The sequence below is a fragment of the Grampus griseus genome (genome assembly GCF_964374135.1).
Source record: "Grampus griseus genome assembly, chromosome: 10".
In the NCBI taxonomy this organism is placed as follows: Eukaryota; Metazoa; Chordata; class Mammalia; order Artiodactyla; family Delphinidae; genus Grampus; species Grampus griseus.
In genome coordinates, this window is record NC_139004.1 from 64,829,206 (window position 1) to 64,844,019 (window position 14,814).

Consider the following 14,814-nt stretch of genomic DNA (forward strand, 5'->3'; position numbering starts at 1 on the left):
ATGAGGGACTGCGATCGGGTGGGCAGTCCCCACCTGACCCAGAGATCTACCGCCTTCCCCCCTACCCACAATGTTCAAGAAGACCAAGTTAAGGTCGGCCCAGGCACCAGCCTAACCTGGAGATGGACCTCACTGTCACAGGCCATCTTGGCTGTATTACTGCTCCCACAAGGTCAGATGCACCACTCACCACGATGTTGGCAGCTATGACCTCAGGATCCACACAGATGGACTCAACGAAAAAGGTCTGCAGCAAAGACCAGGGTGGGCAGGAGGGAAGGAACCAGAGACACATTTAGGGCCCTGAGCCTGGCTGCCTGGAGCTCCCTACCCACTGAGGGCCATGCTGCCCAGAGGCCCTTCTTCAGGGGGTGGGGTCAGGTCAAGGAGCACAGACCCAAAGCAGGTGCCGCCCTATGAAGGACTCTCCCACCAAGACCCCCACTTCCTCAGAAAGATAACTCCAGGTGGAGAGAAAATCAATATCCCAAATCCACTCAGGAGCCCACCTGCCTGAGGCCAGTGGGCCTCAGGAGGCCGAGAAAGTGGCCCCAGAGGGCCCGAACGTGCCACAGCCCAACCAAGGAGGTAAGCCAAGGAGGCCTCACCTTGTAGCCATTCTGTTCCCCAAAATTAAAGATGGTCGCTCTCCGTTCTCGGGTGGTATTTGTTGCATCAAAAACCTAGGACCAAAATGGGGTTAACTCAGCCTCTGGTCCTGGAGAGGGTGGGAGGCCACCCGACAGCTGTAGCACAGGGACTGGATTTCTCATCAGGACCAGTTGCCGTTTGGCCATCCGCCTGGCCAGTCTCCTTCAGACCTGCAATGGCTGGGCTGGTCCTCCTCTTCCTTGGGGAGCACCCCAAGGAAGCTGGAAGCAGGGCAGCAGGCACTCACTCACAAGACTTCCAGTGAAACTAGTTAAACTTGTAGAACTAAACCCACGTTTACTTCCACTCCATCCTGTCACCCCAGTAAAATGGGAACAGGAGAGGAGAGGAGATGGGAAATGTCAACACAGTTTTTTAAGATAGACACATGGTAACTGGCTCAGAGAAACAGAGAAAACCAAACACAAACCTACACCAACCAGAGCACACCTGCTTGTGCAGAACCACGGTAGTCAGGAACAGGGCACAGGCATCTCTGAAAAAAGGGACAAGCGTGCAGAAGAAACGGGAGGACTGGCTGGTGGTGCAAGTGGAGCCCCAGGCCCCCTCCTTGCCTCCTCCAGGCAGGCTGTGACCCCCCCCCCGGGGCCTGCCCAGCACTCAGGGACAGCCCACCCAAGCAGCTTTTAGAGCGTAACTTTTTACAAAGGGCATTTGACCAGGGCTCACTGGATGCTCCAGCAAAACCTCTAACATGAAAAACAAAGACTAAATCAAACAGAATAAAAGGAATTTCAAGAAATGAGGACAGGGAGGGACTTCCATGGTGGTGCAGTGGTTAAGAATCTGCCTGCCAATGCAGGGGACACGGGTTCGATCCCTGGTCCGGGAAGATCACACATGCCGCGGAGCAACTAAGCCTGTGCACCACAACTACTGAGCCTGCGCTCTAGACCCTGCGAGCCACAACTACTGAGCCTGCGCTCTAGACCCTGAGAGCCACAACTACTGAAGCCTGCAAGCTTAGAGCCCGTGCTCCACAACAAGAGAAGCCACCACAATGAGAAGCATGCGCACCAAAATGAAGAGTAGCCCCCGCTCGCCACAACTAGAGAAGGCCCATGTGCAGCAATGAAGACCCAACGCAGCCAAAAATAAATAAAAAATAAATAAATTCATTTTAAAAAAAAAAGAAGAAGATGGGAGGGGAGTGGGGACTCAGTTGTGAGAAAGTGGCGGGGGTGGTTTAACAAAGTAAAATATATGACATTTCTCTGAGCTGCTGGAGAAGAGTTTCCTGATGGAAAGGGTCCCCCCAAGGACCCAGCATTGTGGAGAAGACCCACCATAAAGCACATCACCTTGAAGACCCCTAAAAGCTTCCCCAGAGGAAGGGGCATGAGAAGCCCCCAGTTTCCTCTAGGAAATAAAACTTTTCTTTTTTTTTTTTTGCGGTACGCGGGCCTCTCACTGTTGTGGCCTCTCCCGTTGCGGAGCACAGGCTCCGGACGCACAGGCTCAGCGGCCATGGCTCAGGGGCCCAGCCGCTCGGCGACATGTGGGATCTTCCCGGACCAGGGCACAAACCCGTGTCCCCCTGCATCGGCAGGCGGACTCTCAACCACTGCGCCACCAGGGAAGCCCTTGTCTTTCTTTTTTTTTTTTTTAACTTCTTTTTGCCCGCAACGTGCAGCTTGTGGGATCTTAGTTCCCTGACCAGGAATTGAACCTAGGCCCTCAGCAGAAAGAGCATGAAGTCCTAACCACTGGGACTGCCGGGGAATTCCCTAGGGAAAAAAAACTTTTAAGGAGGATCAGCAAATCAGAATGACATCAGACTTTCCCACAGCCATTCTAGAAGCCATAATACAATGGAGCAATGTCATGAAAATTCTAAAGGAAACGTTCTTTCCACCCATCCATCAAATGTGAGGATAAAGAAAAGACATTTCTACACATGCAAGGTCTCACAAAATCTACTTCCCAAGTACCTTTCTCAGAAAGCTATTAGAGGATGTGCTCCAACAAAACAAGTCAGTAAAGCAAGGAAAAGCAAGACATGGGATCCAAGAGCAGGGCATTCAACTCAGGAGGGAAGAGAAGGAAATTCCCAGGGTGACAGCTGTGCCACAGACAGACCTAGAGGGCAACTGATCTAGATGGGGCTGGGGGACAGAGCTCCAGGATGCATGCCTTCGAAAGGAAAAAGGAAGGAAAAAATAGCCCGTGTTTGACTACATAGGGTTGGGGTAGGGCCCTTTCCTGCAGACACCCTTGCTCAGCCTTGTCCCACCTGTCCATCTGACTGGAGGGTCCAACACAGAGGGGGAAGTCCCTTACTCAGCATTCAACTGATTCCTGGAATAGCCACCAAATGTTGGGCTGGATGCTCTCCACACCAGGAGAAATCACATTTGCTAAAGACTTAGGTAACATGACACCTCTAACTTGTGGAGTGGCCAAGAATGTGAGTATTCAGAGGGAAGTCCAGCAGGGTCAAACACAACCACAAGCCCAGAGGGAAATTCCTGGCCCACATCTGGCCTCTGGCTTCTTCCAGCACAGCAGCTGCAGACTTCTTCCCAGGAGCTGGCACCCAGGGGTATCTAGGGCCACAGACACCCTGCCTTCCCCTCCAGATGCCTGATAAGTAAAGGGGTAGAAGTATGTGGGCTCCCATATGTCACTCCCAGATACCACCAGGGTGTTATACTCACCGCCACATGCCCCCCCTCCTCACTAAGGAACCGCCGAACATCTCGGAGGGCTGCCAGGGCACACTGCCTTCAGAAAAGAAAACACAGGTCAGCCAAGCACCTGACTTGTTGCTGCAGGGCAGTAGGTCAGGGATATATCCTATGCCAGATAGGAGATGGGGCAGCCCCTGGGGCCCCTTCTCTCTTCTCAAGGTTTCTCTTTCCTTGGGAAGATTTTCAGTGTTTGGTAACCCTGCTCCTGTAGGTGGAAGGCTATGTGTTTCTGGCCATCAGGAACTTTTTTTTTTTTTTTTAATTGGGGTATAGTTGCTTTACAACATTGTGTTAGTTTATACTGCACAGCAAAGTGAATAAGCTATACGTATACATATATCACCTGTTTTTGGATTTCCTTCTCATTTAGGTCACCACAGAGCATTGAGTAGAGTTCCCTGTGCTATACCAGTAGGTTCTCATTAGTTATCTATTTTATACATAGTATCAATAGTGTATATATGTCAATCCCAATATCCCCATTCATCCCACCACCCCCTTTCCCCCTTGGTATACATACAGGAATACTTTTTGAAATGCCACTTTTCTGTACTTTCCTTCTTCATCTCATCATGTACAAATCCAGCCTGCCATTTTGCCATATTCATGATTTCTAAGTGTCATGCATTTCCCCTGACTATCAAAATAAGCACTTCTAAAACCAGACACTCCCTTGTGTGTGTGTTGGGGGCAGGGCAGGCGGTGCAGGTGGTGGGAAAGGAGAGACAGTACTGCTGGCCCCCAAGGCAGCATTAAGCTTAATGTTCAATTTTACTTTCTAGAAGGGAGATGTGGACTAAGAATGCCACCTGGTGTATCAGCAAACAAAGGGTGTTGCAGCCATCAAGCTATCAGCCACTGCAGCCACCCCCAAAGGGGCCCCCTCAGGGGACTCAGAATGGGAAAGAACAGGACACTGGCCCCAGAGAGCTGAGGTGCATATCAAAGGAATGATTTCAATGAGCCCACACATGGCACCTACCTTACCTCTGCAGAGCAGTCCCTCAGTTATCTGAGAGGCTGTCTTCTAGGCTTAAGTCCTCAGTTTTGTTCACTGAATAAAACATAAGTCTCAACTTTTAGGCTGTTCCTTTCTTTCAGTGGACCAAGAACGCCCTACATGATCCCTTCTGGAGGACGGTGCCGTGTCTCTGCCTCTCGCACCCGGGTCCACAGGTGCTCCGGAAGGGCAAAACCCTCACCATGACTGACCACTGACTACGCTGTCAGTCCTCAGACATCTCAGCCTTTCCGTTTATTGCTGCAAAATGGATTGCCACATATAAGGATCTTTCTGACTTTATCCATTTCCCCTGTAAGGTCCGAAGATAGATAAATCACTTTGACTTTTTATCTATGCAGGGGAGCAGAATTTGCCACCCCAAAATATGTCTCTTTGGCATAAGGATTATTTTAGGCTGATTATTTTTAAGACACTGCAGACACGGGAGCAGCTCTGAAAACATGAGTAGAAGTTACCCTTTTTTGAGAGACATTTACAAGTATAAGGGAAATCTCCATTTGTAAGGGGGTCTCCATCGCTGTACCAGGAGGAGGGAGATGATCTTTATCTCTAGAAACTATTATCACTCCTGAAGGCACAGATTGAGTGATTGATTGATTTAGGCCACGCCAGACGTCTTGCAGAATCTTAGTTCCCAGCGATTGAACCCAGGCCCCCTGACAGTGGAAGCTCCAAGTCCACAGCCAGGGAATTCCCTGAAGGCATAGATTTAAATCTGCATAACAACCTTACCCTCGTTTACTGAGCTTTTCCGGGTAAATTCTCCTGACTCCTCACCCCCAACATCTTCTTTTCTCTTCAGCTGAAGATGGTATTTAAGGGGAGGGCTTCCCAGGTCTCTCACATGTGTGTAGGAGGTATACATGCTATTAAACTTTTTTTCTGTCCTGTTAATCTGTGTCATGTCAATTTAATTATTAGACCAACCAAAGAACCTAGAAAGTAAGAAGGGAAAATTTTTCCTCCCAAACACTATTACCTGTACTTTTTTGATGTAAAAGTAAAGTTAGATCTCCCATTTGTTTGATCTTGGGATTTTGTGTGTAAACCCCTAGTGCATCAAAGGACTGTGCCAGGCCAAGCCAGGCCAAGCCAGGCCCGTGTGCCCAAGCATGGAAACAGAGGCCGACCAGACTCCTGGGGTCATGAGGAAACTGGGGGCAGAGCTGAGTCCAGGTCACTGGAAGGAGCTCTGCTCTTATGCTTCCTTGTGACCTTTCTGTGCTCTATTAGGCCTTTCAATTAAGACCCCAAAGTGCTTTCTTCTGCCAAAAAACCTGAATTCTGAAAGTCCAGGAAGCTGGCATTGATAAGGACAGAGTAAAGGGACAAAGTAGGTGACTAGTTAATCCCACTAAGGGATCATAAGGAAAAAGTATGGGAGACCTCTATAAGAAAATGATCACTCGAGAAAGCAGGTTTGCTTAACCACAAAACCAAGCAGGCTTGCTTAACAACAAAACCATGCGACAGAAGCATGAGACATGCCCCCAGACAATAAAACAATGGTGGAATGAAACCCATCTCCTGCCCAGTGGTAAGTTAATGATTCCTAGGACATGCTCCTTTGTGCTCACTAAAAACAAAAGTATAAGGAAAGGGTGACATTATACTGAAACCTGAGCTGATTTACCATGTTTTAGTATACGTTACCACCTTTTTGCTCGTTTCCATTGCGCCATGACAGTCCCAGTTTGACCACTAGGGACAAGAAAACTCCGCCCCCCACCCCCACGTGGAGGAGGAGCTGATGTCTTGATGTCTACTTGATGTCTACTCAAGGATGAGGAAGCAGGTGGTCTTCTCCCCCTCCTCACTCTCCCTTTGATTATAGAACTGTAGCCTACTAAGTTCTGGGCACAGTGCCCTCCTGCCCACCCACTTGTAAACCTCACAAGTGTCCTATTCTAATAAATAAATCTAACACTTTGTCTCTCGCTGAATTCTTTCTGCACCGAGACATAAAGAACCAGAGCTTCTCAGAGCCCCCCACATCCCCGAGACACATTTCTACAGTTTCAGCATGGCTGGGGCCATTTCTTGCCACCCACATTTAGAGCCCCATGTTCTGGGCTAAGATCTCTGTGGTCTGCTCTGGCTGAGGCTGCAACAAGTAGGAGGGACCTCAGGGCCCAGGTGGAGATGCTGGGGGAACAGCCTGGGAGCCTGAACACGTGTGGGTGTGAGTGTGGACGGGCACACACGTGCATGCATGGGTGGATATGTGTATGTGTAAGTCTGTGAGTGAGCACCTGTGAGCATTCCTTGGGCCCCTGTGGAAGTGCAGCTGTGCACATACAAGAGGCTGTATGTGGTTTGATAAATACATTTGGTCTTTGTCCTGGGTTCTTGGCAGAGCTCCTAAGACCCTTGGAATTTCTTAAGTGATAGGAGTGACTTTTGTCATTCACAAGGAGCCCCTTCCAATCACACCTGAGTTGATGCTAATGTAGCGACTCAGGCTGGGGCACCTGTACAGCCTCAGCATGGGGCTGATCACCAGAAAGTGATGAAAGGGTTGGAACATTCAGCCCTGCCACCATCCTCCAGGAAGGGAGGTGGGGGCTGAAGATGAATTGAACAATGAGAGTTGAAGAGCTTCCAGGTTGAAGAGATGAGGTGCTGGGAGGGTGCCAGACCCCGAGACGGCTGGAAGCTCCCCGCACTGCCCCCTTCCTTGCCTGTGCACCTCTTCCACTTGGCTGTTCCCGAGTTGTATCCTTTATAATAAACCAGTAAACACAACTCAAGTATGTTCCTGAGCTCTGTGAGCTGGAACAGTAACCTGCTGAAGAGGGGGTTGTGGGAACCCCCAATTTATAGCCAGTTAGAAGTACGGGTGCCCCCCGCCGAGACTTGTGACTGGTGTGTGAAGTGGGGTCAGTCTTGAGGGACTGAGTCCTTAACCTGTGGGAACTGATGCTAACTGCAGGTAGACAGGGTCAGAATTGAACTGAATTGAACTGTTGGACACAGTTGGTGTCAGGAGGATATGCACGTGTGTGAACGCCCACGTGTGTACATACGGTATGTGTACACACCTTCCTGCAGTATGTGACTGTGTGCACATATATGAGGGTGCCTGGTGTGTATTTACACACTTACCCATGTGTACATAAAGAGGGAACACCTGCACGTGTACAGATGGCTGTACATGCCCTCCTCTAGATCTTCCACTGTGCCCAGTGTTAGGGACAGACCTCCACATTGTGTAGCTCTAGGAAGCTCAACAATGTGTACGTACCTGGGCCTCTGGGAAATGCAGGCTTCTCTTCCCAGGTTTCCCATTTTTAAAAAGTCTGATCTTTCTATTTTGCCAGTTATCTGTGGGACATTTGGGGCTGGTTAATGGGAAATGGACCCATGGCCCAGGGGCCAGACCCAGGCTTTGGATACACGAGGGAGACTTTCTAGGAACAGCCAGAGGGTGTGCCTACAGAGAGGCACACGTGAATCTGCCCCCAGCTTCTACTGCTGGGGCCTCTGTTCCAGCTGGGTGACCCTAGACCAGCTTCCTTACCTCTTCTGAGTCTGGATTTCCCCATGAGAATTAATCCCAATGTTCCTACCTTCAATGGGCAGTCTGAGCAGAATGACCAGCGAGCTCTGGGAAGGCTAGCTTCCTTCTTCTCCCCACAAACACTCTGGATTCAGACAGGCCTGGCTTCAAATCAAACCCTGAGGGATCCCAGACAATACCACCACTTCCTGACCTCAGTCTCAGCATCTAGAGTGAGGCACCACAGCCCACTGTAGGGAAGATCAAAGCAGCTAACGAGTGCCCACAGCTTGAGGTTGTTGCAGAATTTGCATTTGATGCAACCTTTGATCTACAAATTGAGTACTTCCGGAATGATGGACAGGACAGTGGTACATGGGGTTAGATTTAAGTCTGGACTCTGGGAAGTTCCTTGGGATCTTGTGTGAGACTGCTGAGCCTCAATTTCCTCATCTTTAAGTTGGTGGGCAGGGGGCGGCAATGGGCATCACACACACACAGCACACAGGAGGTTCAAATATCAGTACCCTCACTTTTGTCTGGGTCGTTATCACAGAGGGCCCACCCTTGAGTTTTACCCACAATTCACAGTTCAGCCCCAGAGACCTGAATGTCAGACTCCACTTCCCTTCTTGGTGCAGCAGCCCGCCCATCCCCATTGACCCAACAGCAGAGGCACGGAAGGGCCAAGCCCCACGATGGGGAACTCCTGCCCCCTGGTGGCCAGAGAGGGAGCTGGTCAACCACGGCAATAACCAGGGGCTTCCGGCCTGGGGCTTGATTTGGGAAGGTCACTAGAACTGGGCGAACGTCTGCTCAAAGCCCTCCCACAACGGCTGGGCCCAGAACAAGGGCAGGAAGCTTCCTGATCCCTCAGTTGACACCTGCCGAGTACAGCATAGCATAGCTCCTCAGACCACAGCTGGTGCTCAGTTTTTCTGGAGAAAGCAATCAATTCAAGTCTGAATGGAGAGGGAGAGTGGGTATCATATGCAAATTTCCATCTCGTCACCCAGCAACACTGAGGCAACTTCAAAGGAAAGCCAAGGCCTACCCAACACATGCCAAGAACATGACAAGCAGCCTCCAAATATCAGTAGGAGGCTTATCCTGGGGCAAGGGAGGAAACGCCCCAGTTGTGGGTCTGATCCTTCTGGCTTTGCGAGAAGGTGTCAGGAGGTAGTCCCATTCCCACTCTGCCGCACCCCTGAGGCCTGCATCTCTGCTTCACCTAGGGCTCCCCTCCCTATCAGAGCCCATCCCCATGGATGGCCTGGGGTAAGCCGAGGGCCCTGGCTAAGCCTCCACCATCTCCCTGAAGCTCCACGCTCCCCTCCCACAGATATCCCACAGGGCAGGGGAGGGCGAGCCACCAAGGGGCCAAATACCCACTCCCTTTGTCCCCAAACCCAGCACATCCTCACCCCCACCACATCCTGAGAGGTCAAGAAACCAGCCCTGTTATAGCTCACAGGGTAGGGCAAGGCCAGGTCTCAGGAACAGCTTGGTCATCACTAGCAACTGGGTTCCAGGGCCTTCTTCATAAACAAACACACATACACACACAAACTCACTTCCTGATTTTCAGGCCCTCTTCATTGTCTGGAAGGAAAAACTCAAAAGACTTGTATGTCTTGACCATGTCCCGGCGATACTGGCCAACGTTGAATTCTGGGGGAAGGGAGAGGCTCAGTTTTCACACAACAGAATCCCTCCCCAACCCCTGACCTTGACCCACCCCCAGGCCCTGTGGCAGTTCAGCCTTCTCACTCCTCCCCGCTCCCCCACAAAGTCCCAAAGGCCCCTTGGAAAGCCAAGGCTGAGTCTCACCCCGCGTGGGCACGCCAATCCAGTTCAGGTAGCGGGTCAGCTTCTTAGAGATGTAGGTCTTGCCCCTGGCAGGCAGCCCCACCATGACAATGAGCGTCGGGCAGTTGGTCATGCAAACTGAAAGGCAAGGAGCAGTGTCTGAGGAGGCCGGACCCCTCCCAGTGGGCCCCTCCTTCCAGGCCCAGCATCAGATGTGCCTTCCCAGGCTCCTGACAGCAGAGAGCTCCCTGGGCACCCCCAGACCGTGGTCTCTAACCAGCGCTGGCATGCCCAGTTCCCCAGGCCTGTCAGTGCTCAGGGAGACGCCGCGGGATCTCGCCAGCATTTACCCTGACGTGCACCATCAGATATAAAGCTGGAGCTGCCACGGCCCTGGCTAAACTCTGCGGGGGAGCTCCCCTGGCAGGTGGGACAGCGCCAAAACCCAGTGGGGTATTCAATGCCTGCCTGTCATCCAGGAACCCGTCATTCAGCATTCCTGCTCACACAGCACCACTGCTTCCGCTCCCCAGGGAGAATTTCTCTTCATCTACAAAGCCCGGAAGCAGCTTCTGCAGTGAGTCCTTCCTCCAAGGCACCTGCATGCCCACCTGCTGCGCTCTCTCCCTCAACCCAGTCATCTCGCCAATGAGTCTGCTCTCCACAACTGATCACTTGGGGTGAAAGCAGCCCCGCAGTGTCTGAGCCATTCAGGATCCTGAGGCGTGGCAGATTTGGTGCTCAAAAATTGTGGGCAGGGAAGGAGATGGAGGCACCTCAAAACCCACCAGGGTGAGGGCCACAGGGGGCTGAGACCAGAGACCCAGGCCAATGCCACAAGGGCGGTCCCTCGGATAGCCAGCCACCGCCATCCCATGTGCCACCAGGTCAGTGTGCCAAAAAGAGAAGCTGCCAAGGCTAGAGGCGGGGAAGAGTCCGCACCAGCCCCCGAATCCATGGCCCACTAAGACAGACACCAAGGCAGCAGAACTGCCAGGCTACGGGAGCCAGCTCCACTTTCAGTGTGGTCTCACCTCAGAAGCCTCAGGAAGCTTCCCTTTCATCGTCCTCAGGACCCGGGCCAGGTAAAACCACAGCAGACAGATGGACAGAGGTGGGGACCTGTCACTACCCCTCCTCTGCCCACATGGCTCTGCAAGTGCTTTCACCTGGTAGCCCTCCTCAGACAGACTGCTGGACCCCACCCTTCAACCTGTCTCCCTCACTGGAGATGGAGTGCAGAGGTGGTCAGAGTCAGTCAGGCCTGGGTTCCTAGCTTGACTCTGACACTTACTGGCAACTCTGAGCCTTGGTGTCCTCACCTGTAAAATGGGATGATAATCCCTCAGCAACGCCTAGCAATATCCCCATGTAAGAGCTGGAACACTTCCAGGAAGCTGTGCCCTCTGCCTGGACTTGGCAGCCCGCCTGGCTAAGGACACAGATGTATCTCAGGACTGCCCTTGGGACTTGGGGTGCAGAGGCAACTGTCTGTCTCCAGGCAGGCCCCGAATAGAAATAAAAGACCCTGCTTGTCAGTGGGGGCTCCATCACTCCTGTGCATGACTTTTGGGCAAATGTGACCCATTCTGCAAGCCCCAGGGGAGAGAAGGAGGGGATCCTGCAGACACAGCCTGATGGTGAGTCTGAGTGAGGAAACTTGCAGAAAAACCTCAGCATTGGGACTTCCCTGGTGGCGCAAGTGGTTAAGAATCCGCCTGCCAATGCAGCGGACATGGGTGCAAGCCCTGGCCCGGGAAGATCCCACATGCTGCGGAGCAACTAAGCCCATGTGCCATCACTACTGAGCCTGCGCCATAGAGCCCGCGTGCCACAACTACTGAAGCCTGTGCGACTAGAGCCTGTGCTCCACAACAAGAGAAGCCAGCACAATGAGAAGCCTGCACACCCAACGAAGAGTAGCCCCCGCTCACTGCAACTAGAGAAAGCCCACATGCAGCAACAAAGACCCAACGCAGCCAAAAGTAAATTTATTTTTTAAAAAAACAAAAACAAAAACCTCAGCATTGGCTAAGCTGAGAGAAAAACAAGTTAGGCAAGGCCCTGCATCCTGAGGGCCAGGCCAGTGCTGCTGAGTCCTGGGCTGTTTGCACAATTTCTGGCCGGTTGGCCAGGGCTCCCCAGCAACCACAGCGCAGTGCATCAGCTACTCACTGTGGGGAAAACCTGCGCCCAGCCTGCTCCCTCTGATGAGGCCACCCCTTCCCATTGCTCCCTGAAGGGCTCTCCCACGACCCCAGGGCTGAGGTTCTGCATCACCTCTTCACAGCTTCCATCTTCCCAGAGACACCCCTGGCCTCCTCCCACAGCGTTTGGTGACAGCATCTCCCCGCCCCATGCACAGCCATGGTGGGCAGGCAGGGCAGCAAATCAGGGCTGGGCACAAAACGAGAGCAATAAATTACCTATCACCTCTGCTCCTCAAGATAAGGTCCCAAGTCAATGATACAAAAGAAAATTCAAAGTACAAGTATATTCACACCAGCCCTGCTTGCAACAGCAAAACACTGGGGAAGTTCCAGCAATGGAGAAATTGCAAACCGAGGCCCACACGGAGGAAACACACTTGAACCAAGGGCAGGTGGACCAGGTGAGTGGGGGCATGCAGTTGGAGCTGTAGATCTGGGCCCTCAGGACCTCAACATTGAGCAACAGGACAGCAGAGCACACAGTTCAGAACACGGGGCATGTGCGGAAGGAAATCTGAAGATATGTCAACTCAGCTTTTCTCACTAGTTCCTGTAAATTATCTGTAAATTTGCTCAAGCCCACAGGAGCCCAGGGAGTCGAGAGGCTGAGACAAGCCTGGTGCTGGTGACTACTTTCTGGTGGTACCTCCGCAGGGGCAGCCACAAGTCCCTGGAGTGGGTTCCAGAACTAAGTCTTGAACTGCACCTGCCCCGACTTCCGTGGGCCGGGCTGGGGAAGGGAGAATTCTTTAAAATAAAGCAAACTGGCATTACTGTCCTGTTCAGAGGGGAGAGAAAGTTGTCTCTCCTACTGTCCTGTGCACACACCAGTCGTGGCCTTACCCAGGCAGTCTTGCCACCTTTTGGCTAAGAAAAGCTATCAAATACTGTCCTTTCTGCCATGTTCCCCGAGTCCCCTTTCCATCTCCTACCCCATCTGCCCCCAGAGCTCCTCCAAGTCAATGACCAGAAAGGTAACAGCTTCCAGGCCCTCTGTGTAGCCCTGAATTCTATCAAAAGGAGGAAGAATTGCTCATGAAGAGTGGGGGAGGAGAAGGCAGGGAACATCCCTCAGCCAACCAGCCTCTGTTGCCCTGAGGAGCTCAGACTAGACCCCAAAGACAACCCACCACACAGCACAGACTAGGGCCCCTCATCCTCTTCTCTATAAAGCCCTGTGATCAAGTCAACTTCCACCCACCTTGACCCTCAGGTTCCCACCTGTCCTTGTGGTCCTCCAATCTAGTTAGAAGCCCACTATGCAAAGGGTAAGATGCTGCATGAATACGGGCTTGGGACCTGAGGTGCTGGTTCCCTGTTCATTCCCTGCTTACTCCCTCCTTGCTGTGAACTGTGAGATCCTAGCCTGGGGTCCAAACCCCCACAAATTTGCAGGTCTCATCTTTAGCCTCTTGGGTGCTACCTCCTCCTCCAGGAAGCTCTCCTGTGCCAGGCCAGCTCACAGTCCCACCCACTGCAACACCCTGAGGCAGTGCCATGGCACGAGCCCCTCTGCTCAGGCCAGAGCCACATTTTAGTTGCATACCTGGAGCTTGGAGAAACACAGGCCTGCCCCAGGGGCAGTTAGACCTGGGCAAGTACCCTGCCATTGGGCCTCAACTCCTTTGCCACCTGAAAGGGGGTTGGCTTGGAGCTTCAATCCCTGACTTTGAGGTATGGAGAAGCAAAGAAACAACAGTGATGATAAATTACAAAATTACCTGCTACCATTTATCAAGCACTTATCAAGAGGCTCACAGGACTTCCCTGGTGCCGATGCAGGGGACATGGGTTCGAGCCCTGGGCCAGGAAGATCCCACATGCCATGGAGCAACTAAGCCCGTGAGCCGCAACTACTGAGCCTGCGTGCTGCAACTACTGAAGACCGCACGCCCAGAGCCTGTGCTCCACAACAAGAGAAGCCACCGCAATGAGAAGCCCGTGCACCGCAACAAAGAGTAAACCCCGCTCGCCGCAACTAGAGAAAGCCCGCGAGCAGCAACAAAGACCCAATGCTGCCATAAATAAATAAATATAAAAATAAATAAATAAATATATATATATATATAAACTTTAAAAAAAAGAGGCTCACAGCAGCTTCATAGTGCAAGGATGATGACTGTCTCAGTCTCACAGATAAGGAACCTGAGACCTAGAGGGTCAGCTCTTTGCCCAAGGTCACCCAGCTAAGCCACGACGCAGCTTGAGTGCTCCTGCCTCCAAAGTCCATGTTCTCACTCGTTCTCCTTTATGTAACAACGGAGGCCACCCCCTAGTTAGAACAATACAGCCCTAACACGGACTGACTAGAAGCACAAGAGAAAGGGGCCTAGCCCTCCACACCTCCAGAAGTCTAGAAGGAAAACTGGCTAGGGTGTAGCCATAGTCCCTTAGGACTGAATACTGACTGGAAAGCCATGGCCCCAGGGCTAAAAGCAGGTTCACAGTTTCAGCAGCCCACCAGGACCTACATTATGGTCAGAGTAACGACCCACCAGAATGTCTGGTCAAAGCCACGGCCACCCCTACCAGGTTCCACAGTGTGCTAAGAGATGCACACACTCCTCACCTAGGACTCACACCCTTGGTCAAAGCCAAGGCCCCCAGGATACCCTCAAAGCAAGACAAGCACCAAGCACTCTCTCCTCTCCTATCATGCCCAAGCAGAGGTCAGGAGTGCAGGGAGACCCCAGCACATAACACAGTCTCCTGACCTCCATTTCCAAATCTGTATCAGAAGTTGGACTAGATGTTCTCTGAGGACCTTGCCAACTTGCAAATTTATTACAACATTTCAGTTACTCCTAAAATAAATCTTTGTTTTTCTTGGTAATAAAAAAGTTGCAGACTCATTTAAGGACAAGCAGAAAATCAATGAAGTGGGTTTAACACCTAGGACCACAGGAAAAG

General features: G+C 51.8%; 1 protein-coding gene across 2 annotated transcripts in view; it reads right to left on the reverse strand.

Moving 5' to 3' along the window:
• Positions 1-14,814, reverse strand: part of PFKFB4 (6-phosphofructo-2-kinase/fructose-2,6-biphosphatase 4) — a gene marked incomplete at its 5' end in the record, with an annotated part of 38,831 nt that overhangs the window by 19,440 nt on the left and 4,577 nt on the right. For both annotated transcript variants that reach the window (XM_082664348.1, XM_082664347.1), the window contains 5 exons: positions 191-247; positions 609-683; positions 3,330-3,396; positions 9,460-9,556; positions 9,716-9,832. In XM_082664348.1, coding sequence (XP_082520474.1) covers positions 191-247; positions 609-683; positions 3,330-3,396; positions 9,460-9,556; positions 9,716-9,832 — 413 coding nt within the window. The remainder of the gene's footprint in view (positions 1-190; positions 248-608; positions 684-3,329; positions 3,397-9,459; positions 9,557-9,715; positions 9,833-14,814) is intronic.